At 38.3% G+C, this 27,910-nt stretch overlaps 1 protein-coding gene across 2 annotated transcripts in view; it reads left to right on the top strand.

Moving 5' to 3' along the window:
- Positions 1 to 27,910, top strand: part of LOC124605353 (poly(ADP-ribose) glycohydrolase-like) — a 122,521-nt gene that overhangs the window by 42,788 nt on the left and 51,823 nt on the right. For both annotated transcript variants that reach the window (XM_047136988.1, XM_047136980.1), the window contains 5 exons: positions 3,768 to 3,884; positions 8,776 to 8,943; positions 13,191 to 13,444; positions 24,711 to 24,802; positions 26,374 to 26,533. In XM_047136988.1, coding sequence (XP_046992944.1) covers positions 3,768 to 3,884; positions 8,776 to 8,943; positions 13,191 to 13,444; positions 24,711 to 24,802; positions 26,374 to 26,533 — 791 coding nt within the window. The remainder of the gene's footprint in view (positions 1 to 3,767; positions 3,885 to 8,775; positions 8,944 to 13,190; positions 13,445 to 24,710; positions 24,803 to 26,373; positions 26,534 to 27,910) is intronic.

Below are 27,910 nucleotides of genomic sequence, written 5' to 3'. Positions count from 1 at the left end.
TTGTTTTTTGCCTCCTTTGCTTTCTTCAAATCTGCCTGAGCACACTACAGTGACACTGGGTTTGCTGACAATAATTGTAGCAATTGGAGCATGGACTTCAGGAGAGTCAATAGTGGTCAGTCCATGTTTGAAAATTATGCTTAGAATGGTGTACAAAATTCACAAAAGTCTTCCTGGAAAGAAAACAGGCTAGTGGTCCCAGAATCCAGTATGCATAGAATAATGCTAAGCCACAGTGTTGGTGCAGAAACCAAAGAAATAAAACATGTACTCAAAAGGATGTATGGAAAATAAGAATGCAACTTCTATTGATTTGCACTGCCTCATTATTGTCAGGGTTGGGAACTTGTGAAAATGTCATTAATCTTGATGTTGTCCAATAGCCAACATTAGGTACGGGTCAAAATTTTTCAGCAAATCTATAACCTTTGCCTCGTCACCAGTGTTGATAACTGGCAAAAAATTGTTAACAATTATCACTTTATCTCACCACCAGATTTGGAATACTGATCTTAAATCATTTGCCTCATCACCAGTCATGGTGTTACAGATGTATTTTTTTCTTGTCACCAGCATTAAGCTGTTGTAACTGAATGTTGCTATCAGTTGAGCCCAAACACCCACGGTAGCAGAAAGCTTATTTCCACTATAGTTCTAATTAAGACGACGCTATGCACACTAGTAATATCTAATTATACACTTGCTTGACTGGGTAGATTAAAACAGAAAGGTGATAACACAATAAGAAATAATCATTAACATAAATTAATGGTGTGGATACACAGTTTTACTTAACTTTGGTAGTAGTTTAATGTGTGGCACTTCAGGTCCCATACCTAATACAGTGAAATTCTAAATAACTTTGTGTCTTTTGCAGTCTTTGTTTTAGTTGTCACTATCACTGAAAGTGTTGTGCAGACACTCATAGTTAACTGTTCCTGTTTCTTTGTAAATAGCGACTGCTCTGTTGGAACTGTAGTCTTCTAAATGAACTGTGTAACTGCAGGAACTGCTGGTGTTGCAGAACAGTGTGTGTGTCACTGGCTTGTTGTCTTTTTGCGTGTTGGCAGAAAGATCACCATCTGCACCAGCACTAGCTGGAAGCAGAATAGTCCAAGGTTGATAGGGCTCTCTCTGGCGGCTGGCAACACTATTGGTGGGTCAATTTGATGTGCCAGTGGATGTAGTGTGGAAGCAGAAGGTAGTCCCAATTATTGTCATCTGGAGGTGGCTGCTCAGAACTGGTGGTATTGCTGTGTACCTCTCGAGCCACGTATATAGCTAAAACATTACTGGCTGCACATGCAAAGTTACACTGTCTAGCTAAACCTACATATTCTGTTGTCACGGCTGCATGTGAGTGGCCCTGGTTGTTTTATGCATTAGTTAAACTTGAGTGTGGATATATTGTGAGTTTCTTGTCCCAGTGTTTAGACAAAAAGTCACAAACTACAGAAAAAGATAATTTCCTAGGATCATTCCCATGCTCCAGTTTATGACAACCTTATACAATTTGCTATTGAAATTGAGCAAAGCACTTTGCTAATATGAATTGGAAATGTTACTCGTATTGCATTATAACACAAAATAAGATGGGCAAATGTCCCAAGTTTCTTCAGACGCCTTGAAAGCAGTGAAAGGTGGTGGCTATGGAGATGTCACTGTTGCTTGGTGTAGTAGCTGCACCTGTTTCTCGTCTTGCTGTTTGTGCTGCTACAGCTGTGTATCCTTCATCTCCATTTGTTGCTTCCATAACTTCAGAAATAGGGGTCTACTTTGTCACTGTTCATACATTGATGAGTAAGTCTTTTTTTTTCCACAAATATAGTATCTAGTACCACACGCAAGTGGTCAGAAACAGCAGAGTAGTGGCTGCGAGCAGACGGGCAACTGGAGGTGGGAGCAGAACTGGGTTTAATTTGAAACCAGTGCTAAGAACTAGTCATTGTCAGCCAAACATATGTTCAGAGAGCAAGTCCAAACCAAGACAGTGATACATGGTCTGTCCAGAAAGTAATGCATCACTGTTTTTTTTAATTGCTCTTGTAGGTTCAACAACTAAAAATTCTTCAAAGTATGACCCTTCTGCATCAATATATTTTTGACAGTGCAGTTTCCAAGCACCATAAACTTTCTGGAACTTCTTAGTTCGGATGGGGAAGCCATCAAAGTAGCTTACACATTGTCCATGACTTGAGATGCTTTCCTTTGAAGTCCCTTTTCAACTGAGAAAACAAAAAGAATCCAATGTGACCAGGTCAGGACCGTATGGCAGCTGTGGCAACCCTGTCACATTGATACAGGTCAGGTAGGCTATGACAACAAAGGTGGTGTGAGCCAGTGCATTGTTGTGGTACAGTTCCCACAATGCCCGGGACTTCTTTCGGATGCAGGTGATCCTGTGATTCAGTCTTTGGAGCACTGCTGTGTAAAAGTGGGCACGGTGACCATGTGTGTCATTCTGCACTCTGTCAGATTTGCTTGAGATCTTCACACACTTCCAGACAATGTTGCTTTTGCACGTTGGACAAAAGTCGGGCACAATTTTTGTACAAATCTGCCACATGCCGAACTCTGCAGATACAATTTCATGAACAACCGTTTTCTGTAAGTCCAATATTCCTGATGTCAAGCAAACACTCATTCAACCATTGAATTCAGTAACTGGCGCACATGAGTTGCACGGTCGTCTGTTCATGCGGGCCCCATCAGCGACCTACTCCTGACCTCTAAACATGTTGTGCCATCTGTTTGGCTGCGATCCGAAAGGCAATCAACCCCAGAGGCTTCCTTTAGCATTCCAAAAGTTCCAGCGGCACCTTGACCTTCGTGCAAAACTTTATTACGTAGCAGTCCTCTAAAGGTTTCTCAATCATTAAGTTCGATGCAACCACTACTTAGAGGTTAACAGAAGAAGTTGTACTAATCCTCCAAGAGCATGGAAGCAATTGAGTGACCTACCAATGGAAAGTTGAGGTTTCCTTCCACCCTCCCCAACCAACCCGACTCCTCCGCAGCATATAGTTGTGTCATAAAAAATTGCAATGCATTACATTCTCAACACACCCAGTCTGTAGCTCGATTGGTTTCGACATAGTGAGTGGCATGTGACGTATGGCTTCATAAAATAGTGGAATTTGTCCAAAAGGCAACTGCAATTAGGTACTGAATGGCACTACCATGATACACTACATGATCACATGACCCAGTGTGAATGCTGTTCATGGGAAGGACAGTACATTGTTGACTCAGACATCTTGGATACTCTTTGCATGGCTGTTGAGGACACTTGAATTCATTTACATCATTCATAGACTCTTCTGTGTTGGTCAAAACCAAAAGATTGTGTAAGATATTCTATCATTCATTGACATACCAGAAGAAGCTGGAAAAAATAAAGTTCGCTGTTGGCACTTCTGACGATGTTGCCATTAGTTTCACTTGGGTTTGTTAAGTACAAAGATTCACATATTCCAGTAAATTCTTTCATATGCATTTTTATTACATTACTATAAAACTATAGTTGTTGTATTTCTTTTTGAGCAAAAAATAAAATTGTGAATAAAAATAGAGTAAAATAATTTTGCTTTTAGATTTTAATATTTTTCTATTACTTTTTCATAAATGACTAAAATATTTATCCATTCATTTTTCAAGATTTTTCATGAAGTTTTGAAGTTTTTATGTTTAACCTTCATTGGCAATCATAATTTCTGTGATCTAATTAGAAAGCTATCTAAGTATTTTGTGTTGTCTTCTTTGTAAAGCTTCCTGTGGGTAGAGGAGAAAAACCAGCACCTTTGAAGCAGCATTACATTGATAAATGGGATAGTGAATATGTTAGAATGCCTTTTTCACCACAGAATCTTTGTGCTGTTAATAAGGTAAGTAATAGTGCTTTTCGATGTTGCGAATGTAATTTAAATTTCATAGTTTTTGTTGGTTAGAAAATAAAAGAAATGGAGATTTCCTTTCAGTAAGGAAATTATGTTGCACTAGAAACAGTGATATAATATTCAGTACTAAGACTAGTGGTAATATCTCATGAACAGTTAAACCTAATGTATTTGTTTTATATGTGTAGCAAATGAATTGTGACACAATGGGAGAGGACTCATAATATACTGGAGAAGCACAGCATCGCAGAACTTTTATAGCTGTTTAGACATTCAGTGTGTGTATGGCAGAAGCAAATTGTGTATTTACACCTTTTACAAAGAACAGAGAGGCAAAGAAACAACCTTGTGATCGCCAAGCCATGATTTGCCTGGTATCTCTGTTGAGCTCTGTTGATGGATGGCAGCAATTCATGTTATTGACCACAGGTTCATTCCTGTTGTGATAGTATGTAGATAACTATATTAGTTATATACCTGAGTTTTGAACGATAACACTCACTGTAGTCCTTTTTCACTGGTTATTTATCTTCTTTCACTCTGCTAATTGTTAGTATCTCTCAGTATATCTTCTCACACTCTGTTCACAGTTTCCTTCTTTATTACCTTCACTTGATCTATGTAATAGCTTTTTTTAGAATTTAATGTCTTTGAGAATCATTGCGTCCAATTTTTTCATGCTATGTATCTTATTAGTCCATTAAATTTCGGGCATGCAGCCGTGGAAATAAAATTTCCTCCACAAATATTTCGGCTGTGTATTGTCGGGCCATCCTCAGAGTGAGTCACAAGACTGACGACAAGATGCCAGGTGCAGTCTTGAGCTCACATATCTCAAGAGCATTTTTAAATTGAATGGATTTTCTCCACATCAGATTCGAAGAGCATTCAACGAAAAACTTAGAATGCAGGTATGTGATGGGGAAGAAGATAGTAATTCCTTCAGATCTAGTGTGTTTTTGCCCTATGTGGGTGCTCTTTCCTTGAGGATAGGCTGTATTCTTGAGAAACACTGTGTTAAGGTGATCTTCTGGCCCCCCCATGGAGATTGCAGCTTTACTCGGCTGTGTGAAGGACGATTTACAGCTTAGTAAAGCGGGTGTGTATCAGATTCCTTGCGGAAATTGTGAGAAGTTGTACATAAGTCAAACAACACGCACCGTTCATGAGAGCTGTGTGAAGCATCGAAGATACACATGCTTATTACAGCCAGACAAGTCAGCTGTGGCTGAGCATTGTATTTATACAGGGCATTCCATGAATTACAGTGATGTGAAAATGTTAACATCTACCTCTTCCTTTTGGGACTCTGTCTTCAAGGGAACTATAGAGATTAGATTAGCTAATAATTTAAGAAATAGAGATAATGGTTTTAATTTGGACAAAACATGAAATCCGGCTCTTGGGATAATTAAACTGCAGAGAAGTCATCATGGTGTCACCGCCACCAATCATACATCAATAAGCGAATCGAATGTCTGTTCACTTCCGTCACAGGTGGCACATGTGTAAGCGTATTTCTTTGCTGCCGATCAGCATCTGTGACCTGCATGCACTGTACCGCCATGGTGGAGCATATAAGGCCGCACTTGGCATCTTGTCGTCAGTCTTATGACTCACTCTGAGGATTGCTGGAAGATACGTGGCCGAAATATCAGTGGAGGAAATTTTATTTGCACGGCTGCATGCCTGAAATTTGATGGACTGTTCATTACGCCACAAGAAGTTGAAAATGCACATTATGTATCTTATTTTCTGTGAATGACCTTAATGCTATCTCATGAGTGATGTCATGAACAGTACCATCTTCTTAATGTCTTGTGGTATCTTAATTTATGATTCATGGTGAAGTCCAACACTCACAACAGTTAAATCTATGCCATTGTTATTTAAATAGGCTTTTGCTGTCTGGTTTTACTTCTGTGTTGCCCCAGACATTTTCTCTGCCCTCTTTCATCTATCATGTATCTTGGATTTTGATGTGATTCTCCCACTATTTCTTATCACTAATTTATTGATTTATCAGTTTGTGCATCTATAGACTAGGTGCTTCAAAAAGAAAGAACAGATTTCAGTTGTTTATTGCAGACAAACTATAAAAGATGGAAACACATTGTGCATGTCAGTGGCTAGAGGAAGGTTCAGAGTTCTGACAGCTGCATTGTTGTTTATTTGTAGCAACATGCAACTGTATCACAAGAGAAATCATTTTGTGCATTGGAATTTGTGCGAAGTCAACTCATTGTTGAAGTGCAGTGTGCATTCCACTATCAATTCAGCAAAAATCCACCCCTGCATAAGCAGATTTATGAATGGCATACAAACTTCTTGGAAGTTGGTTGCAAATGCAATGGCAAGAGCAGTTGTCGGCCATGCATTTCTGATGATGAAAATGTGAAGTTTATCTGAGATAGGATCACATGGAGCCCTCTGAAGTCCACAAAACTGGCAGGCCAGAAACTTCAACTTTCTCTTCCACAAACAACAATATGGCTTGTTCTAAAAAGATGCCTGCATATGAAGCCTTACAAGTTGAAGTTAATGCAGCAATTACATCCCGGTGGCCTTAACCAGAGGTTTTGCATTTATATTCTCCAGGACAAAGTCAAACTGACATTTCATCTATCGATAAAATGACACTGCCATGACGTAAGAATTTGGAGTTCACAAAATCCTGGTGTCATCATCAAACATGAAAGAGAATCACTGAAACTGAATGTGTTCTGTGCCGTTTCTGTTCACAAAGTTGATGGACCATTCTTTTTTGTGGAGGAAACTATGACAGGAATGTTACACCTGGACACTCTGAAAAATTTGTTGTTTCCTCAACTTCACTAAGATTCCAGTGATTTCATTGCTACACATAACTGCACCTCGCTTCACTTTCACTTTGAGATGTGGCATTGTCTGTACAGCACAATCCTACACCATTGGATTTGAAGAGATGGACCACAGTGTGTTGTTCATTGTGTTTGGCCTCCTGCGGCACCAAACCTCACACCTTGTGATTTTTTTCTGTGTAGGGTACATGAAAGACAGTCTTGTGCCACATATGGCAACTGCTCTTCGACAGTTGAGAAATCGAATTGGTGAAGCTGTTGATTCAAGAAAGAGGGGCCTATTGATTTGTGTGTGGAATGAAATTAACTACCATTTAGATGTTTCTCGAGCAACGCATGCTGCTCATGTTGAGTATATAGTGTAGTGTCTGTACGAACAAAAAACTTTAAATATTCATCTCTCTGGTGATATACAATTTGTGTCTATCTTTCATGGTTTGTCTATAATAAACATTTAAAAATTGTTCTTTCTTTTTGAATCACCATGTATTTTTCATAGAATTTGACTTCCTTTACCCAACAGTTAAAGATAATAACATTTTCCCAAAGGACTCATTGAGCTAAGTAACACAGTGGTTAAATCTGAAGGAGTTGAGTTAAAATCTACACCTTATCATACTCATTTTAGTCCTCTATAATTTCCCCAAAGTGAGTTTAGGTAATAAAGCCTGGACAGTTCTTAATGATCGACAGTTGGTTCTTCCTCTTCACCTTACTGCAACTGACATTGTGCTTTTTCTCTAAATATTTTCACCAGATGTTAAGTTCTGTCAAATCCTTTATTCCAGAGAAGTTTACAAACAGGTGAATGTCTCTTATTCACTAACCGAAACATTGAATTACGTAATATGCGATTTCCTTGACAGCCTACTAAATCATGAAGTCTGGAGGAAAAGATTGTGTATAAATTCTTTTATTGAGTAGATTAATTACTGGATAAGAATTCATTTTTTACCAGTGTAACTGATCAGTTGCCTGATAGAAAGTGTAGTGGATAACATTACACAAAATTGATTTCTCGTTTACATTTTTATAAATTAAGTTAATCTTGTAACGTACTGCATAAAGGATAATGTAAACCAAAAAGTGTAGGCGGTATTTGACAGTGCTGAAGTTATTTTGTGAAATTGTAAATTTTGTGTAATTAAAGCAGTTCCATAGCCCACTGCAATATGCAAAATTCCAAGTGGATCCAGTGGTTCTATGTTCACCTTCATTGCAATCTTCTTTATATCGGGAATGAAATCCACTTACTTGGCCCAGGATTGATTGTGTTGTGCATGGGCACTTATGTTGCTTAAGTTTGCCACAGTATTACTTGTAGAATTTGGGCATGGACCTAGTATTTTTGATTGTCATTTTCTTTGGAATGTTAAGCTCTGCATTTGTGCCCAACTTTTGTAATTATGTCCATTCTTTGTCTTCACGCTTTATGATGTCTTAAGAAAACCAGAAAATTTTCCAGCTTTTTAAAATTTCACAGCTTTGTGATCTCTCTATTCCAGATACACACTTGGAACTCAGAATAAATTGTACTACGCACAATCCTCTTCAAAACGATGCTTGACTCACTGAGATTGCATAATTAGTTCCTGAAATACGATCCTATTTATTGACACTTGTAGACTCTGTAAAATTCAAATTTGTGGGTGATTACTATGTGCATATAGCTTGACATCAGCCTACTGTCAATCTCAAAGCAGTACTGGTACAGCCTTTTGTACTTCGCCTTTAAAATGAAACTGTTTGTAACTTTGAACATGGCTATTCTCATATCCTGAATGAATTGCTGCCTAAATCTCAAATGCACTGACTGTTTGTATTCAGTTCATCTTCACAAATGCCTGTCATCACTTGTAAAATGACACTTCAAATTATTCATAATCCATGTCAACACAGTCACCTTCACAGGAAAATATGGAATGGTAGTTTAATCTTGGTTTTGGACATGATTCACACCCAGAACTTATTTTATGAATTAATTATGTATTTTATTGCAATATTTTGTCTTATACACAGTGCTTTTGTTTGTTTTTCAGAATGATGGAAGTTCAAAAAATTCACCACGCTCTGTCTGGGAGCTTGTAGAAGAAGCTTTGCTTAGGAATATAGTATCTTCCCAACAGCTGGAAGCAGCCATACTGTCATATTGTAGTGGATATGGTCGAATCTGGGACTTTACGACTCTGCACTATTTTCTGTCTGATGTAATAATGTTATCTTTCACTATTATCTATTGCAGTTGCATGATACATTAATGTTTGTAACTTGCTTTACACTCTCGATTAAAACTTTTTTGCTTTTGACACTTGTCACCTGGTGCTTTAATGTTATCACATTGGTTGTCAGTTATGCGTCAGTTTAGACTTGCACAACAGGTAGGAGGCTGCCAACGAGCTCCAGAGACCGTTAAATTGGGCTACTGGGCAGCCCCGATAACGGTTTATGCTGGTACAACACACTAATCGAGAATTAAAAGTGCAACAATGATTTGTTGTGGTTTTGGCAACAGCACATGGTTTGCAGAGGGAGTGAGTATTCGGTGGGTACAGCACTGCTCTGTTGAAGCACTGAGCAGGCCTTGTTGATATAGAGGGCAAGTGATACAGTATGAAAGTTCTAAAAAAAGAAATATAGTGATGTCATCATGGGGAAATCTGCCAAGTTAAGCAACTTTGATAACAGTGATGTTATGATGGCCTAGAATTGAAGTACAAATATCATATTTTTGTCCTACAATCGCTTACGTAGATGTTAATGGATGAAATTGAAACTCGTAATAGAATACAAGAAGAAATGAAGATTAAAGTTTAATGTGCAATTGGTGATGAGGTCATCAGAGAAGGGGCAAACACGTAAGAGTAGAAAAGGACAGGGAAGGAACACAGTCAAGCCCTTTTCAAAGCAGCCATCCCAAAAACTGCAAGTTTGTATCCCACGTGTGTCACTAATAGTAGTCAGGTGTTTCAGCACAAGTTTAGACCTTTTGGGAATGGGGCCTGAAGTTTTGTGTAATAACTGGTCGTAACCACATAGAACACATCCTGTAGTGTTGGTAGACAGTTGATGTCAGGAGAATAGAGGAAAAGGGGGATCATTCTAGAAAGAGCTGCTAATGATTTTTTCAGGGGCATTTACAAATGGTTTCTATCCAGTTTGCTGACATTAAACTCTGAAAAACTTGATAATTGCAGTTCAGAACTTGCAAGAAGTCTCCACCCAGCCAACATATAAAATTCGAGGACATGCAGATACAAGAGATTCTTGGGGTTAAAACTTTGTTGTAAATTCAATTTGCAAGAAGATACAACACAACTACTGTAATGCGTAAATAAGTATTTGTTTGCAGTGTGAAGGTTATTAAATATGGGTGATATAAAAAATAAAAGCTAGCATACTTTGCTTATGTTCGTACTGTAACGTCAAATGGTATAATAAGTTTGAGTAACTCTTCAAGTCAAGCTTAAGTTTTGTGTGACTAAAAGTGTGTAACATGAATTATTTGTGGTGTAAATTCAGGGAAGTCTTTCAAAAGCCTGCTCACAGAACCAGGTATATTAACTATTGCTTGTCAGCATATTTATTCCTTAATGAAATTAGTCATAAGTAATGTATCTGTCTTTCAAATCAACTTGTCACAGTTTCAGTGCAGTTATGTGATCGGTGTGTGTATGACTTGAAAACTATTTTTGTTGATGATGAAATGTGGCCACTGTAGTATTGGGTATTGTCTTATGCACTGAGTAAGTTGTAAAAATGTTTTGACATTTCTCATATCCTAGAGTACTACGTCACTTAGAACTTGCAGAAGGAACATGAGCATATCAGTTCTGTTGTAAATATGTATTACGTGTTTTTGTTTTTCTAACATGTTCCATGTCTTCAAGGACCTCTTCAATATGAGTCTATGGAACATGCAGTGTATCTAATCTCTAATGTCATCAAAAGGAGTTTGCTACAAATCTGTTGTATTCTGATAATATGGTTGGTATGTAAGCCCTTCATGATTGTGTTCCATCCAGTAGGTGTAAATCTGTTGCAATTCTTCCTAAACATTGTGTGGTCTGAACACCACATACATCATTCCAGAAAATCACCATCCTGTAACTTATTGCATTTCTTATGTTTGAGAAAATATTACAACAGTAAAACAGTGACAAATCAATCAAATTATTGTCCATTGCAGCAATTGATGTGTGGACAGTGGACATACATAACAGATCAGAAAATTCCAATAGCTTTAGGGTGAGTTATGGGTCCTTTCTAACTTATAAAGTAATCCCTCTCCCCCCTTTTTTTCTGGAATTTCCAATATCACAAAATATATTTACCTTTTTGTCAGGGAGTTACGGATTTTTTTAAAGCTTTTGACTTGATTTCAATGAGATCTGTACTGACGTCACTTTAGCAACTAGTTATTGTTTCAATGTATCACAACATACTCAAGATTATATATAATTTAATTGGATAGATAAAAATTCTACTCACCAAGCGGCAGCAGAACACACACAAAAAAGACTGTTGTAATTTGCAAGCTTTCGGAGCCAGGTCTCCTCCTTCAGGCAGAAGGGTTGAAGGGGAAGGAAGAAGGGTGAAGGAAAAGGACTAGAGAGGTCTGGAAAAGGGGTAGATTTCGGGAAAGTCACCCATATGACTGCTGTGCTTCCATTATGCTTTTTCAGGATAATCATGAAGTCAGAACTGAAAGATAAGAGAGACAAGGAGATTTCATATCAGTAAAACTGTTCTCAGCTCCCCTAGATGAAGTTTAGTTGTCCTAGATGCCAGAAGAAGGAGCCAGTGGCTCTGAAAGCTTGCATAAGTTAAATCATTTCTGTATGTGTTTCCCTGCTGCTGCTTGCTGAGTAGATTTTTTTTTTGTCAATCCATTTACATTATATTATCAGTAATTGATTCTTCTCTTTGTTAGTAAAAACTGAGAATCACTCAATGTCGAGTTGAGAGTGCATGTTGAGAATTCCCAAGATACAGACAGGGATACAAAAAAATGGATGAAGGAACATACTTTAGTGAAACACATCATTACGGCTACAATAAAAATGAAATGGTTCCGAGCTGGAGACGTAACCAGGACGATAGACAGACCATAGAAGTTTTTGTCCTGGATTCCACGGCACAAGAAAACACTGAGACAGCAGTCTAAAAGAAGATGAGTGGATGACATAAGGAAACAGACAGGAGCAGCACAACTGAAAATGATTATGCATGGAAAAGTGTAGAGAAAGGCTTTATCCAGCAGTCGGTGTCAAATATACAGGGTGTATCGTAATTAATAGCGTAGATGCATACAGTTGAAAGTACATGATACTAGAAGCAAAAAAGTCTCAGTAAACATAGGGTCGAAAATGCATACCTTAAGAGCTATGAGCAGTTTTTCATCTTCGATACTGTGAAGCAAATCCCTTCTACTGCTAGCTCTTTGCTTTCCACATTTTGGGAAATAGTGGTATGGACCAAAACACGAAAAAATGTCCCGTAAACATTTGTTCTAAAATGCATACCTTAAAAGTTATGAGCAAATGTTCTCTAGAAGAGTTGTGTTTCCAAGTACCAAAGATGAGCATGTACTCAAAGCTCTTAAGGTATACATTTGAGGGCATGTGTTTACTGGACTTTTTTGCTTGTTTTGCTCCGCATTACCATTTCCCAAAATATGGAAAGCAAAGAGCTTTCAGTAGAAGAGATTTGCTTCACAGTATTGAAGAAAAAAAATTTCTCGTAGCTCGTAAGGTATGCATTTTTGACCTTGTTTACTGAGACTTTTTTGCTTGTAGTATTGTGTACTTTCAACTGTATGCATTTACACCATTAATTATGATACACCCTCTATAACTAAACTATTTTGCTTCATTTAATATGTTTTCAGACTGAATTTGAAACATTACTCAGACAGACCAGTTGAAAGGAATATTTGTTGTGTTGCATGTTAGTTTGTATCTGACTGTGTTGCTTTAGGCTTTATGATACTGCTACAGATATTTTTAATACAGATAAAATAGTTCACTATTGTGAAACTCACTTTTAATATGGTTAAGTTAGTCGACTACCATGATACTCATGATTCTTTATGGACTGTAAGTAATATATTTTATGTTATAATGTAGGAAATAAATAAGAATGTGATGAACCAATGTGTAACAATAGGACTAATTATTTTATTCTTTTTAGTTCCTAGTGACAGTATGACCATATATACTGCAGCTTGGAGGAATACGGTTTCACTAACAGTAACATCTGCAAGAAAACACTTAGTCTCATACACCTGAAAAGTTGAAGGTTCAGTGCGATTGAGCTGTTATTGCTTTTAATTATATCACAGTTTTTCTAATGTTTTGGTGTGTACGAGTATAGACAGTTCACCCATGTAGCACAGTTATGTATTTTACCTCAGACATCCAATTTTGTTAATGTTGTTTTATTGGCCTTTTTTTAGGTACTAGATGAGACAGAAGTGGACTGTTTCTTCTCTCAGCTGTTGCCTAACATGGTTCAGCTAGCTTTGCAGCTACCTTCTCTAATCAGAAGTCCAGTTCCCTTGTTGAAGCAGTTCAGGAACAGCTCTGTTAGTCTGAGTCAGCTCCAGATTGCAAGTCTTTTAAGTAATGCTTTCTTCTGTACATTTCCAAGACGAAATATGCTACAGCGTAATTCAGAATATGCTACATTTCCAGATATTAACTTTAACAGGTAACTTTCCTTAAAGATTGGTAAAATGGCTTTGCTTACAATAATAATCTTCAGGCAGAAACCTCAAGAAGCTTAACAAGTTAATATCATCCTGTTCTGAGGACAGAAGGCCATGCCATAAATAAAACCTTAATACAGTAAAACTTGCTCAAATTGGTACATGTATAATTTGGAAATCTGCCCAAACTGTACAAGTCCCGACACAGTCAGTGCACTTTTATATGCTGATTTTTTGTATAAAGCGGAACGTGCCTGATGTGAAAATGGAAAGCAAAACTTAGAACATGCTTAATGCGGAAAAGAGCCTATAGAATATTACTGTATTACACTTCATTACTTATTCATGACTCTACAAAGATGTTACTTTTAACACTTCAATTAAGCGGTGCAAAACTGAGGATAAAAGGGTGAAGAAGACCGGAAATGAAGAAATTAGCGAAATAATGTGGGAATGGTTCGTAAGTGCGTGGGAAAAAAACTTACTTTTATCTGGACCCATGTTGCAGAGTGAGCCTCAGAAAGTCACAAAAAGGCTTGGAATTACGGTGTTTAAGGCATCCACAGGCTAGCTGGACAGTTTCAAAGCTAGGCACAACATTGTGTGGAATGAAGTGTGTAGGGAAGTTAAGGATGTGCAGGAAAGTGTAGCAACAGAATGGAAGACAATACTGTTCAACTTAATTGTGAATTATGACTCAAAAGACTTGTTCACTGCCAATGAAACGGGACAGCTTTATCGTGTGCTGCCTTCAAACCTGCTAGCAATTCAAGGTGGAAAGCGGACCGGTGAAAAATGTCCAAGGAAAGACTCGCTGCACTGCTGCGTGGAAACATATTAGGTGAAATGGAGAAGCCACTGGTGATCAGAAAGGTGGCAAAACCCCATTGTTTCGAAAATATAGATGTCAGTAAGCTTCCAGTCACAAGGCGAAGCAATAAAAAGGCGTGGATGGTGAGTGGTCTTATGAAAGAATGGCTGGGCTCTTTCAGTACCAAAATGAAAAAAGGAAATCGCCAAGTTCTCCTTTTCCTAGACAAAGCAACCTGCCACCCAAAAATAACCACCCAAAAATAACATCGAAATAAGTGTCCAAGGAATAGAAAAGCAACTGGAATCACTCAATAGAGGAAAGTCCACTGGACCTGACGGGATACCAATTCGATTCTACACAGAGTACGCGAAAGAACTTGGCCCCCTTCTAACAGCCGTGTACCGCAAGTCTCTAGAGGAACGGAGGGTTCCAAATGATTGGAAAAGAGCACAGGTAGTCCCAGTCTTCAAGAAGGGTCGTCGAGCAGATGCGCAAAACTATAGACCTATATCTCTGACGTCAATCTCTTGTAGAATTTTAGAACATGTTTTTTGCTCGCGTATCATGTCATTTCTGGAAACCCAGAATCTACTATGTAGGAATCAACATGGATTCCGGAAACAGCGATCGTGTGAGACCCAACTCGCCTTATTTGTTCATGAGACCCAGAAAATATTAGATACAGGCTCCCAGGTAGATGCTATTTTTCTTGACTTCCGGAAGGCGTTCGATACAGTTCTGCACTGTCGCCTGATAAACAAAGTAAGAGCCTACGGAATATCAGACCAGCTGTGTGGCTGGATTGAAGAGTTTTTAGCAAACAGAACACAGCATGTTGTTATCAATGGAGAGACGTCTACAGACGTTAAAGTAACCTCTGGCGTGCCACAGGGGAGTGTTATGGGACCATTGCTGTTCACAATATATATAAATGACTTAGTAGATAGTGTCGGAAGTTCCATGCGGCTTTTCGCGGATGATGCTGTAGTATACAGAGAAGTTGCAGCATTAGAAAATTGTAGCGAAATGCAGGAAGATCTGCAGCGGATAGGCACTTGGTGCAGTGAGTGGCAACTGACCCTTAACATAGACGAATGTAATGTATTGCGAATACATAGAAAGAAGGATCCTTTATTGTATGATTATATGATAGCGGAACAAACACTGGTAGCAGTTACTTCTGTAAAATATCTGGGAGTATGCGTGCGGAACGATTTGAAGTGGAATGATCATATAAAATTAATTGTTGGTAAGGCGGGTACCAGGTTGAGATTCATTGGGAGAGTGCTTAGAAAATGTAGTCCATCAACAAAGGAGGTGGCTTACAAAACACTCGTTCGACCTATACTTGAGTATTGCTCATCAGTGTGGGATCCGTACCAGATCGGTTTGACGGAGGAGATAGAGAAGATCCAAAGAAGAGCGGCGCGTTTCGTCACAGGGTTATTTGGTAACCGTGATAGCGTTACGGAGATGTTTAATAAACTCAAGTGGCAGACTCTGCAAGAGAGGCGCTCTGCATCGCGGTGTAGCTTGCTCGCCAGGTTTCGAGAGGGTGCGTTTCTGGATGAGGTATCGAATATATTGCTTCCCCCTACTTATACCTCCCGAGGAGATCACGAATGTAAAATTACAGAGATTAGAGCGCGCACGGAGGCTTTCAGACAGTCGTTCTTCCCGCGAACCATACGCGACTGGAACAGGAAAGGGAGGTAATGACAGTGGCACGTAAAGTGCCCTCCGCCACACACCGTTGGGTGGCTTGCGGAGTATCAATGTAGATGTAGATGTAGATGTTATCAAATGTGAAATTGACTTGGTTCCCTCCAGTTTCAACCAGCCTCACACAACCCCTGGACCAGGAGGGGTTATTTACACATTCAAGTGTCATTAGAAGCGATTACTGATATAATCTCTTATTCTTAGTGTTGAAGAAGCCGAAAGTGCATTTGCTCTTACACAGTCAGTTTCTGTCCTATATGCAGTAAATTGGATTGGCTTGGTATTAAAGGAAATGAAGCCGGAAACTGTCACCAAGTACTTCAACAAAGCGAGGTTTGGGGGTCAAGAACAAGACTGTCACCAAGTACTTCAACAAAGTGGGGTTTGGGGGTCAAGAACAAGACGCTTCTGTGGCCATCGAAGTTCAAGAAAATGCAGCAGCAATTGTTGAATTAATGAAAATGCGAACATTTCCTGTAGTGCAGATGATTACATTCGAAGTGACGACTTTGTCAACTCACTCCACTTTCACTTCAGCATCAGATTTAATAGAAATCCACAATGCAGAGGATGATGATGGAGAAACAAAGGAAGAATAAGAGGAGCAAAATGATGTACCTAGAAAAATTAATACGTGTGAAGAAGCCATTACATGCATAAACTATGTTATGCAATTTACAGCACACACAGATTCTCCCAACTTGTTGGAACTACTTTGAGCAGAAAATTAAAACAAGTTTCCCCCCATGATAAGCGGCAAAAAAGTGAAATGTAAAGCAAATAAATGTGGGAATAATATGTATGCACACACAGTAATAAATGAATTTAAAATTCGAGTAAAAATATAGAAATGCCGTGTTATTTATCAGTTAGTATAATAGTCCAGTGTTCTATTGTCCAATATACAGTAAATGAACATCTACTGGTATGTAAATACAGTATATGCACAATTAAAAATTTTTACTGTACTTCTGTGCCTGATACCTTACAAATTCTACGTAGCCCTCTGAATTGTGTGTAATCTGGGAACTTGTCCAATTTGGAAAATTATTTTAGTTCTAGGTGATTCTGTTTTGAGCAAGTTTTACTGTATGTGTGGTAGATGTTAAATGATCGAAAACATATGTTAAGCTTCCGTTGTGATGTGTTATACTTTGCTCACCTCCAGTTATCTGAAATTACATGGAGCTAATCCTTTCAGTTACTGATTTTCTCCAATAGCCCACTTTTCTTCTTTTTTCAAATGCCTATTTGTTTCCTGTCATTGAAAACTGAATTCAAAAACATTGTATGTCTGTCAGAATTTTAATATTATTTGCTGCCACACAGTTGTATCAGTAAGCAAAGCCATTTAATCAATTTTCAGTACTGTTACGATTTTTTTCCTTTTTCATTTGTAGTACTGGTTAGCCCATCAGTCCCTTATTGAATTTTATAAGATCTTTATATCTTGCATTGATGTAGTAGATGATGTAATAGTGGAAATTAACAATGGACTGGTATGTTTACTTGTGTTATGAAAATTAAGTAAAGTATAAGCAGTTTTTTCACATAATATTTTAGTAGACCCTGCTGTGTTTTGGTGCACACTATCTCAGGTGGGACATTGTTCGCTACTATAATCCTTAAAAGCTGCAGTGAAAATTATATGTTTCTGAATTATGATATTTACTCCTGCTCACTTTGGTTTCATTTTGACAGGCAGGCAAAGAATATTGAGCTCTGAAACATTTTTAAATTCTTAGTTTTGAAATGTTTGTAATTTATTGGCACCCATATGCCTAATGGAGTAGTTGCCATGTTGTCATCAGTAATATTCAGTGTATTACATAACCATGAAATTGCAGTTATAGATAGCTTTGTGGCATTGTTACTGTCTATATTAACTCATAAGCTCACATGGAACGCTTCATACATATTCCTAATGTTATGTGGACTTCTGTGAGTAACACAAATAGGTTATTTGAGAGTTATTGTAATATAGTGATAAAAGCACATGTACATTTTCATGCAATTAAAAATCCTGATGGAAAAAAAAATGTAAACTGATGGAGGCATCATTACCAACATAGAGAGAATATTAAATATATTTTATTTCTAAGCAAGGGTTGTAACTTCTCAGCACTTAAATGGCAGATTAGAACCATAAGTCATTAAGAACTGTAGTTGATTTACCTCTAGGTTGCCAAGCAGAATGTTGTTAATCTTCATCCATGAACTCATTGCTTCAGCTTCTTGAACTTATTATGTTCTCCTTATCACCATTGTAAACAAGTGTTTAGCACTTGCATTCTGTAAGGTATATATCCTTTTTTTATGAGAATACACAATTTAGCATCTCTTTGATCCCATTCTGTAACCACTGGACTTCATATCAGATTGTGTGATGGCCGGTTCATGTGGGACTCTGTAGACATATTTGATTCATTGTACGGTAATTAGTTTCCATGTTATAACATGTTAAATAGGGAAAGTTTAATTATAACCACCTGGTATATCGCCGTCAAGTGCCAGACCTATTAATGAGTCAGAGAGGTGGCTATGAGATGCAAGGTGCCCCTCTTCTTTGTCAACATTTCAGTGGACTGCATGGAAGAGACATTATTCCCAACAAGATCTATGTCCATAGGCTTGGTATAGTTTGATTGGTGATATCTTTGTGATTTGGATTCATGGTGAAGAAAACTCCACTTCCAGCAAAAGCATAATTCCTTTTCCCAGCTAAAATTCCCATAGTTCTTCTCCAGATGCAAAATTACCCTATTTGGTGTTGACCTCCATCACACTGAGGCCGTCCGCAGCTTGTTGTCTAGTGGCTAGTGTTGCTGCCTCTGGATCAAGGGGGCCTTGATTCGATTCCTGGCTGGGTTGGGGATTTTCTCTGCCCAGGGACTGGGTGTTCATCATCATCATCATCATCATCATCATCATCATCATTTGTGATAATGGATAGATTGGCCTGTGTAAAAATTGGGCTGTGTAAGAAATTGGGACTTTGTATGGGCACTGATGACCATGCAGTTGAGTGTCCCACAAACCAATCATCATCATCATCACATTGAGGCTCACATTCAAACTTCAGTCCATATGAAAAACAGCCAATAAGTAACAATATCAACACTTCGACAGTTGCCACCTCTTTCACATGAAATGTTCCTATACATCCATGGAGAACATTTAATCCAATACTGAATCCCTAAACAACTATACCAGAAACTTTTTCCCTAATTTATCTCTCATGCAGCTACTCAACAGGTCTTGTCCATAAACAATTCTCACAGGCAGCCTCCTCCTCTGACCCTCCACCACTAAACTTGTTGAATGCACAGATGTACAAAGAACTGTCCACATTGGGGACACCCCATACTCAGTTGCTGAGCACACTCTACAGCATGACCCAAGAGACCTGAATACCTGCTATAGCTCATTGGCCATTTTGATCCTCCCATCCAGAGATGGGAACTTCCTCTCCCGGATACCTTTTGTTTTCTGCTGCTCACCTGGACCTAACCTTTCTCAGCTATTAACAACATCCCCCATCTTCTTTTCCCAATGACAGATTTTCACTGTATACTCAGTTACTCATTAATTTTTAATTTTGTCTCTCCTCCCGACATCCTATTTTTCATCGCCCATTCCAATTTCTTCATTGCCATTTTTCATTACACTTTTTGTTTCTTGCTCCATCTTCACTTTTAACTCTGCCACCAAGTCTGAACTAACACTGGCAAAATGTATACCAACATATTATTTCTCTCTCTTCATCTTCATCTTCATCTTCTTCTTCTTCTTCTTCTTCATAATCGTTCTCATCATCATCATCATCATCATGATCATTATTATCTTCACTTTCCCATGCCCTCATCTTAGAACATGTGCATCTCTCTCAACCTGTTGTTTGTGTGTCTGCTATTCTTATCAGAGTTGCTGGAGATGGTGGTCATGTGTGCACGAGATGTGTTGTTGTATCTTGTGTTTTCTTTTCTGAAGAAGGCTTTGGCTGAAAGCCAAATCGTAATAGTCTTTTGTTGTGCCTGCCTGCAACTCTACACATCATCTTTACGGTGAGTTGCAATCTATCCTTTGACTTATATTGTTGATATTCTGGATAGCTTCTGCCTCTAATTACAAACAAACAAAGTTCATAGTCATCACCTGACTTATGGTACCATAACAGGCAATAGGCATGTCATAACTTTTGGGATAGACCAGTAAAGTATTTTCTACTAATTCATCAGCATCTTGTTTATTATAGTCCCCTGTTGTCCATTGTTGATGATTTTCAGACTCTCATTCAAACTGTGAGGGTTATCCATAAAGTAACACACATTCTGAAATAAAAAAATAACAATATGGAGAAACCAAATTTTGTTATATATATTTGAAAGATGCACCCTTAAGTTATTTTCCTACTTAATTGCCAGCTGAATCGAGGTACTTATCACAATGTGGCACAAGTTTTTCAATACAGTCTTTTTGAAAATTTGCCACATTCAGTTGCAGTCACTGGTTTAAACCAGAACACAATTCAGCGTCAGTATCAAAGCATTGCGAGTGATGGTAGTCGCTTGGTGCCAAATCCAGGTTGTATGGTGAATGATGTAACACCTCTCATCCAAAACGCTGTTGGAGCTCTTAGGTATCATTGGTCGTGTATGGACGGGCACTTTCGCAGAAAAACAAAACTGTTGCGCTAAGCCCGCCCCCCCCCCCCCCCAACCCCAATGCTTCTTTTGTATTCCCCGCATTAACTTTGTCAGTGTCTGAAAATACTTCTCTGAGTTAATTGTTGTGCAATGTTTGTGGATATCAAAGAGAATCACTCCTGTAGAGTCTCAAAACACAGTAGCCCTGCTCTGTCTTGCTGACAGTGTTTGCAAACACTTCCTTGGTGTCTTGCGAGAAGTTGTATGCCCGTACTCCATTGACTGTCTTTTTGTTTCACAATTGACATCCTTCATTACCAGTGACAATGATTGCTAACTTTTTTACCACTTTTCTCATAATCTTTGAGAAAGGTCAGTGCTGCAGCTGGTCTCTGTTTTCCGTGGTGTTCTATTAGAATTTTGGAAAGCCACCTAGCACAAAATTTGTGGTAACCAAGCTTCTCCACCAAAATTTCAGGCATCAAACTCAGAGAAATATGGGAAAAATATTCTGAAAGTTCTGTAATCATGAAAAGATGATTTTCACAAATTTTGTCATTGTTTTTCGTGAGCAGTTTGTCAGTCACAAGGCTAGGCCTACCACAGCAGTCCTCATTGTGAATATTGTTACGGCTCACCATTGCTCACTCGGCTTTCAGTCATTATTCCTTTTACATACGCATTACAAAGGTCATGATAAATTTCAGTTGGTTTACAATCCCCTCCCAAATGAAAACGTTATCATAGAACGCACCTCACAAGTGGTGGGATTTTCTGTTGCTGCATACATTTAACATCTCACAGGAAGCAAAATAGCAGAGATACAAATCACGTATTACCATCGCTGGATGCGTACTGAGTGTAGGAACATTATGGTACCAGATGGCTTTTGTAGCCCTCTTCAGCACTGCAGTACACCAAAACTTATATTGCTTTGTGGATAGACCTCATACAAGGAGACAAGGTTCCCAGGTACACATTCAGACCCTCTTTTGTTTTGTGCCATGACATTTACAGACTCTTGTAGCAGCACGTGGAAGACTTTTCATCATACTGAGATTATCTAAGTTGGTGATCATCCACAGTTCAGCAATCATAATTATTTGTAAGTTATTGTATACCTCATGGGTTTGTGTAAAGTACACTTTGATCACAGGTATTCTTAAAGAAGCAATTTTCACCTGGATGGTGTATTTCTGGTATCAGTGAATCTGTGTGATACATATAATCCAGTCACACTTTTAAGCAATAGTAATTTAATGCTGTATGCAATCAGCAAATTTTAGCACAGCATAGTGACTGAATGTACAACTCACGAGTCTGAAACCTACCCTTGAGTGCTGTTTTGGTAGCTTATTTATGCGGGCATCCAGAAACGATTTATTGCTAGTTTTTTTGTTTTATTATTTTTAAAGTTTGATGAATGTCGAGTCTACAAATTGCTTGACACTTTTTTATTTTATTTTACAAGGTACATACTTTTAAATTTTAATGTTAAGATATACAGTGAAACCCCGCTTTTACACTTTTCAAAGGGCTTCAAAAAATGGTGTAAAATGTGGGAAATAACATTTTGAGCTGTAAGTTACTTGATCTGTGAAAGTTACATATAGGATACCCCTTTGCATTTTTTCACTTTATGTGTGACATATGTACATTATAGGCATCAAAATACTTGTCAGGACTTGTTTATTATCTAATAAATACTGCTGATGTAACTGAAACTTATAACTTCGTGGGAAGTAGAAATGTCTGACTCAACTTCACACATCACAATCAGTGTTTTAGGAAAGCCTGCTGCTGTCATTCATTATTTAAATAATGAAACCTTGCACCAATTACGTATTTTTTCATGTTTAGCACCATGCGTTTCAAGAATTTTTCTCATTGTCAAGTGCAAATATATACATAAGTATTTTGTGTTTACTGAAGATCTTTGGTCCGGTGCAAGATGAGGTCACTGAAGAATAGAGGATCAGACATAATTACGAACTAGATGAAATGTACAATAGACCAGACATTGTAGGACTGATGAGAACCAAGTGCCTTGTATGGGCAGGACATGTCAGTCAGATGGCTTAATGCTGGTGGCCTTTGAAAGGTAAGGATTATACTCCTTGTGGAAGACGCCCACTAGGACGACCAAAGAAGAGATGGAGGGATGAAATACATGAGGACTTGCTGCAGATTGAAATAGAGAATGATTGGCGCCAGAAGGCACAAAACAGAACCCAGTGGAGGAGGAAACTTGTAGCAGTGTGCAATCATCTGGGCCTGATCGCGTAAAGTAAAGTAAAGTAAAGTAAAGTAAAGTAAAGTAAAGTAAAGTAATTTTGTGTGGTGTTTCCACATGTGTTGCACTGAAGTCATCTTTTTGAGATTATCAGGTACTGTGCCTCCTCAGTTATGTAAAAAACCACACACATGCAAACTATCAGCTATTTTTGTTTGTGTAACATCACAAAAAATCATATATAAATACTGCACTTGACAACAAGGATAGGTTCGCGAACAAGGTTTGCTCAATATGACAAAATACGTAATTGAAGCTGTGTTTAAACTGAAGACTTTTGAGCAACACACAGTGAGTGAAGGTGTCAACTAGCGCTACAAGTGGCCAAATGAAGAAACACGCTAAACATGGTTTAACAGAGATGCCATAATGCAATCTCGAAACTGTGCATGCACATTAGAGATAGTTTGGAAATGTTTGTGATTGGTCATGATATCTTTATTTGAACGAATCTAGTTACTCCCATCAGCCACCACCCCCTTTTGAGCTTGGCAGTGGCAGGAGAATTGTTTCAACTTTCACGTGTTTTACTGGTTCAAATCCGTTAAGTAGAGTGCCCTGGTGTCAAGAAACTTCACTACGTAATGTTTGTAAACACTACTCGGTAGCCAATGTCATGTAAGTGTCATTTTTATGTCAGTTTCTTCTCCACAAACATTTTTTCATAAAGTGTAAGTAGTGGGAAAATTATGACTATGTTGATGCAAAGCCAGGTGCAAATTACCATTGTGGGCATTGGAAATTGAACAGGAGATGTAAAAAATGTTGTAAACGGTAGGAAAATGTTGATTCTGGGAACATAAAAGTGGAGTTGTACTGCAATCTGCATAAAAAAGCCTGCAAGTATAGACTGATGGTAGGTCTATGAGAGGGCAAAATGCATTATCCAAAACTCGGGCATGAGGAACAGAAAAAAAATAAAAAATACCATATCAGAAATTCCATTTACCTCTGATGTTGAAATGGGCAGATTCTAAAAACTATGAATTTACCCACAGCTCCTTTATGTTGCTCCGATTGCTCACTCAGTAATTTAATTTTATGTGGCTGGTTTCTGTATGTCAATTACTGTTTTTACATTGTAGTTATCCCTGTAGTTTTAAAGAAGCAACAATATTATCTGAATGCACATGTGGAATCATCATCAGAAGCTAGAGGTTTATATGAAGCAAGCCCATCCAAACCCTGAAAATAAACATCCCCATGTGCTGGACTGCCTGGCTTTTTGTTGGATCTTCTTGGTGAGCAATAAATCAGATTGCTTTGAGCTAAATATGTGCTTTGAATATTCATAAAAATTTGCTTTTATTAAGTATTTTCTTCTAGTGATACACTACTGCGTGACTTGATTATGGTTTTTGATTGAGCACCAAAGGTGTGAGGAAAAGATTGAATATAAGGGTGTGGAGAAAAAAAAGACTTTGAATTTTATTTGAGTTACAACATGATGTAAATAGCTTATACTAGTCTGAAATAGTGGGTCACCCTAATGCAATTTGTACAGGCTTCCCAACAACAGTCAATTGATTTTTCAAAATTTATTTTACTAATTTTTTCACTTCATTAATGTTCTCAGGATGTTATGTTTCTTTAAATAGATGTGATAAGAACTATTTTTGTTATTGAGTGTTCTGTTTGGAAGATGTGAAGTGTACATTGACCATTTGTAAGATAATTACAGGATATAAAACGAGAACCATCTTTATTGGTATTAAAAATTTATTTTCCTTTGTTACTTTGTTCTCTGGAATTTTATTTTCAGATATTGAGAAATGATTTTTTTTTTACAACAGGTTATTTCAGGCAAACAAGAAAAAGGCATCTCAGAGAGCAGTGGAAAAACTTAAATGTATCCTTCACTATTTTAGAAGAGTATGTCATAAGGGTAAGCTTTCAAAGATAATTGTGTTGCTTCATTATATGCACTGAAGCACCAAAGAAACTGGCGTAGGCATGGATATTCAAATACAGATATATGTAAACAGGCAGAATACGGCACTGTGGTCGGCAGTGCTTATATAAGACAACAGTTGGTGCAGTTGTTACATTGGTTACTGCTGCTACGATGGCAGATTAGCAAGATATAAGTGAGTTTGAACGTGATGTGATAGTCAGTGCACGAGCGATGGGACACAGCATCTCCAAGGTAGCGATAAAGTGGAGATTTTCCTGTACAATTGTTTCATGAGTGCACCATGAATATCAGGATTACGGTAAAACATCAAATCTCCGACATTGCTGCGGCTGGAAAAAGATCCTGCAAGAAGAAGACCACGACTGAAGAGAATCATTGAACATGACAGAAGTGCTACCCTTCCACAGATTTCAATGCTGGTCCATCAACAGGTGTCAGCATGCGAACCATTCAACAAAACATCATCAATATGGGCTTTTGGAGCCAAAGGCCTCTCGTATACCCTTGATAACTGCACGACAAAAACTTTACGCATCGCCTGGGCCTGTCAACACTGACATTGGACTGTTGATGACTGGAAACACGTTGCCTGGTTGGACGAGTCTTGTTTCACATTGTTTCGAGTGGATGGACTGTACGGGTATGGAGACAGCCTCATGAATCCATGGACCCTGCATGTCAGCAGGGGACTGTTCAAGCTGGTGGAGGCTATGTAATAGTGTGGGGCATGTGCAGTTGGAGTGATATGGTCCCCTCATATGTCTAGATATAACTCTTGACAGGTGACACATATGTAAGCATCCTGTCTGATCACCTGCATCCATTCATGTCCATTGTGCATTCTGATGGACTTGGGCAATTCCAGCAGGACAGTGAGACACCCCAAATGTCCAGAATTACTACAAAGTGACTCCAGGAACACTGTTCTGTGTTTAAACACTTCTGCTTGCCACCAAACTCCCCAACATGAACATTATTGTACATATCTGGGATCCCTTGCAACATACTGTTCAGAGGAGATCTCCACCCCTCATTCTCTTACAGATATATGGACAACCCTGCAGGATTCATGGTGTCAGTTCCCTCCAGCACTACTTCAGACATTAGTCAAGTCCATGCCACATTATGTTGTGGCACTTCTGCATGCTCGCGGGCCCGTACACCATATTATGAGCATGTACCAGTTTCTTTGGCTCTTCAGTGTGTATTCTGAAAAAACAAAGAATTTATTCTCATTCTTACAAAATATAATTTTTGCATGGGTTTGGTGCATTTATTATGGAATCTAAAAACAAAAAATCATGGACAGGACAGTCATTTCCTTTGTGGTTTTAGTATGTACCTAAATTAACTGTTTTACTTAAAAGAAAAAAAGAAAGAAAATTACATATTTTCTCTCAATCTGATAAGAATGAAGTTTTTTAATATGGTACTTAACAAGTCAAACAGAGAATTGCTGTTCAAGACTGCTGTTGCATTAGTTTACAGGTTTTTTGTGACTGTTTAAGTATGGGAAGAATAACTGGAGTGTTTCTCAACAGCTCCAGAGGGTGTAGTAACATTCACCCGAAGATGCATAGCTCCAGAAAACTTACCTCTCTGGGAGACATCGTCAAAGTTATTGAATAAACTACATATAACAAGCTGTGGAACCATAGAAGATGAAGGCAGAGGAATGCTTCAAGTTGATTTTGCTAACAAGTATGTATGTATGCTATTTGTTTCTGTTTTCCTACCTTGTTATTTTATGACAAATGAAATTAAAGTCTTGAAATTTCCACTTTACCTTGAAGATACAGTTAGTAGTAACATACAGAATGGAGACAAGGCCTTCCACATTGCAGTTGTTTATTTATATTCTAAGTAAAAATAAACATTAAAGGCAGACAAAGTATGTACTTCAATATAGGGTTCTTAGGTCTTCCACTGAATCACATTGTGTTGATTTCATAATATTTCACGGAGGCAACTCCACTAAGTCTTCTTGAATTTCTGTTGCTGAAAGTTTGCAAATAGCCGAAACTGCTGGTTCAAGTGAAGATGATTTTGCAACACCTCTTATGAACAGAGTCCAGCATAAGTGGGAACTTATTGGTGACTGCCAGTTCACTCAGTGCAGTGGTGAGCAGTCCTTTCTTAGGATTGTGAAGCTCTGCTAAGGCCTTCACAGACAGGCATTCATGCCACACCTAGTCCTCAAATAAATATCCCATGCCATCTCCACATCCAAAACCAGCTGAAAATTGGCACTCCCTTCATTGCTCTGTACATTCTTGGCTGGAACATTTTAACCACAACCTTTGTCAGGTCTTTGACTACCTTTCATCATTTCCTGAAATGAGAAACACCATTCCCAAAATCCCTTCCATCTCTCCAAAAGTGGTATTCCTGTGTCCTTACAATCTGTGAAATGCCCTAGTCAGTCCTTATGACATTCTTACAGTCACTCCTTTTCCGCATGGCTCATGTATCTGTGGTAGACACATTCCAAGATGTATGCACCCACCAACACATCTTATTCCAGACCCGTCAAAGACATATCCAATCCTGTTAGAAGCAGAGCCATTTCTGTAAACAGTCATGTCAGAACAACTTCTCCAAAGCCCTTTATGTGGACATGACTCATTGACCAGCTGTGTACCCAAATGAATGGCCATTGCCAAATTATGGCCAAGAGTGAAGATAATCACACAATGGCAGAACATGCTGCGTAACATGACATGCTGAGTTTCAATGGCTGCTTCACAAACAGTGCCATGTCAACACCCCCCACCCCCACCTCTTTCCCTGCATACCAGCTTTCCTGCATTCCATAAATTGCTGGAAATTGTGTGTAAAACATATCCAGCAATTCAGCAAAGAATGTGTATCTCAGCTCCTGAATGCCTCGCCTGTAGTATGAGTGACTGACTACCATTACTTCTCCCATTAAAAGAATGTTAAGTGGACGTTTTAAGTATGAGTGCTGTTAATATGTTCTTTTTTCTGATTGTAGATAGAGCTAGAGTCATGTTCACCATTCTTCTTCTTCTTCTTCTTCTTCTTCTTTTCCACCTGGCATTTAACTCCTAAAGTTAT

The sequence above is a fragment of the Schistocerca americana genome, chromosome 1, assembly GCF_021461395.2.
Source record: "Schistocerca americana isolate TAMUIC-IGC-003095 chromosome 1, iqSchAmer2.1, whole genome shotgun sequence".
Taxonomy (NCBI): Eukaryota; Metazoa; Arthropoda; class Insecta; order Orthoptera; family Acrididae; genus Schistocerca; species Schistocerca americana.
The sequence above is the reverse complement of the archived record's forward strand: the minus strand, read 5'-3'. Positions and strand labels throughout refer to the sequence as shown.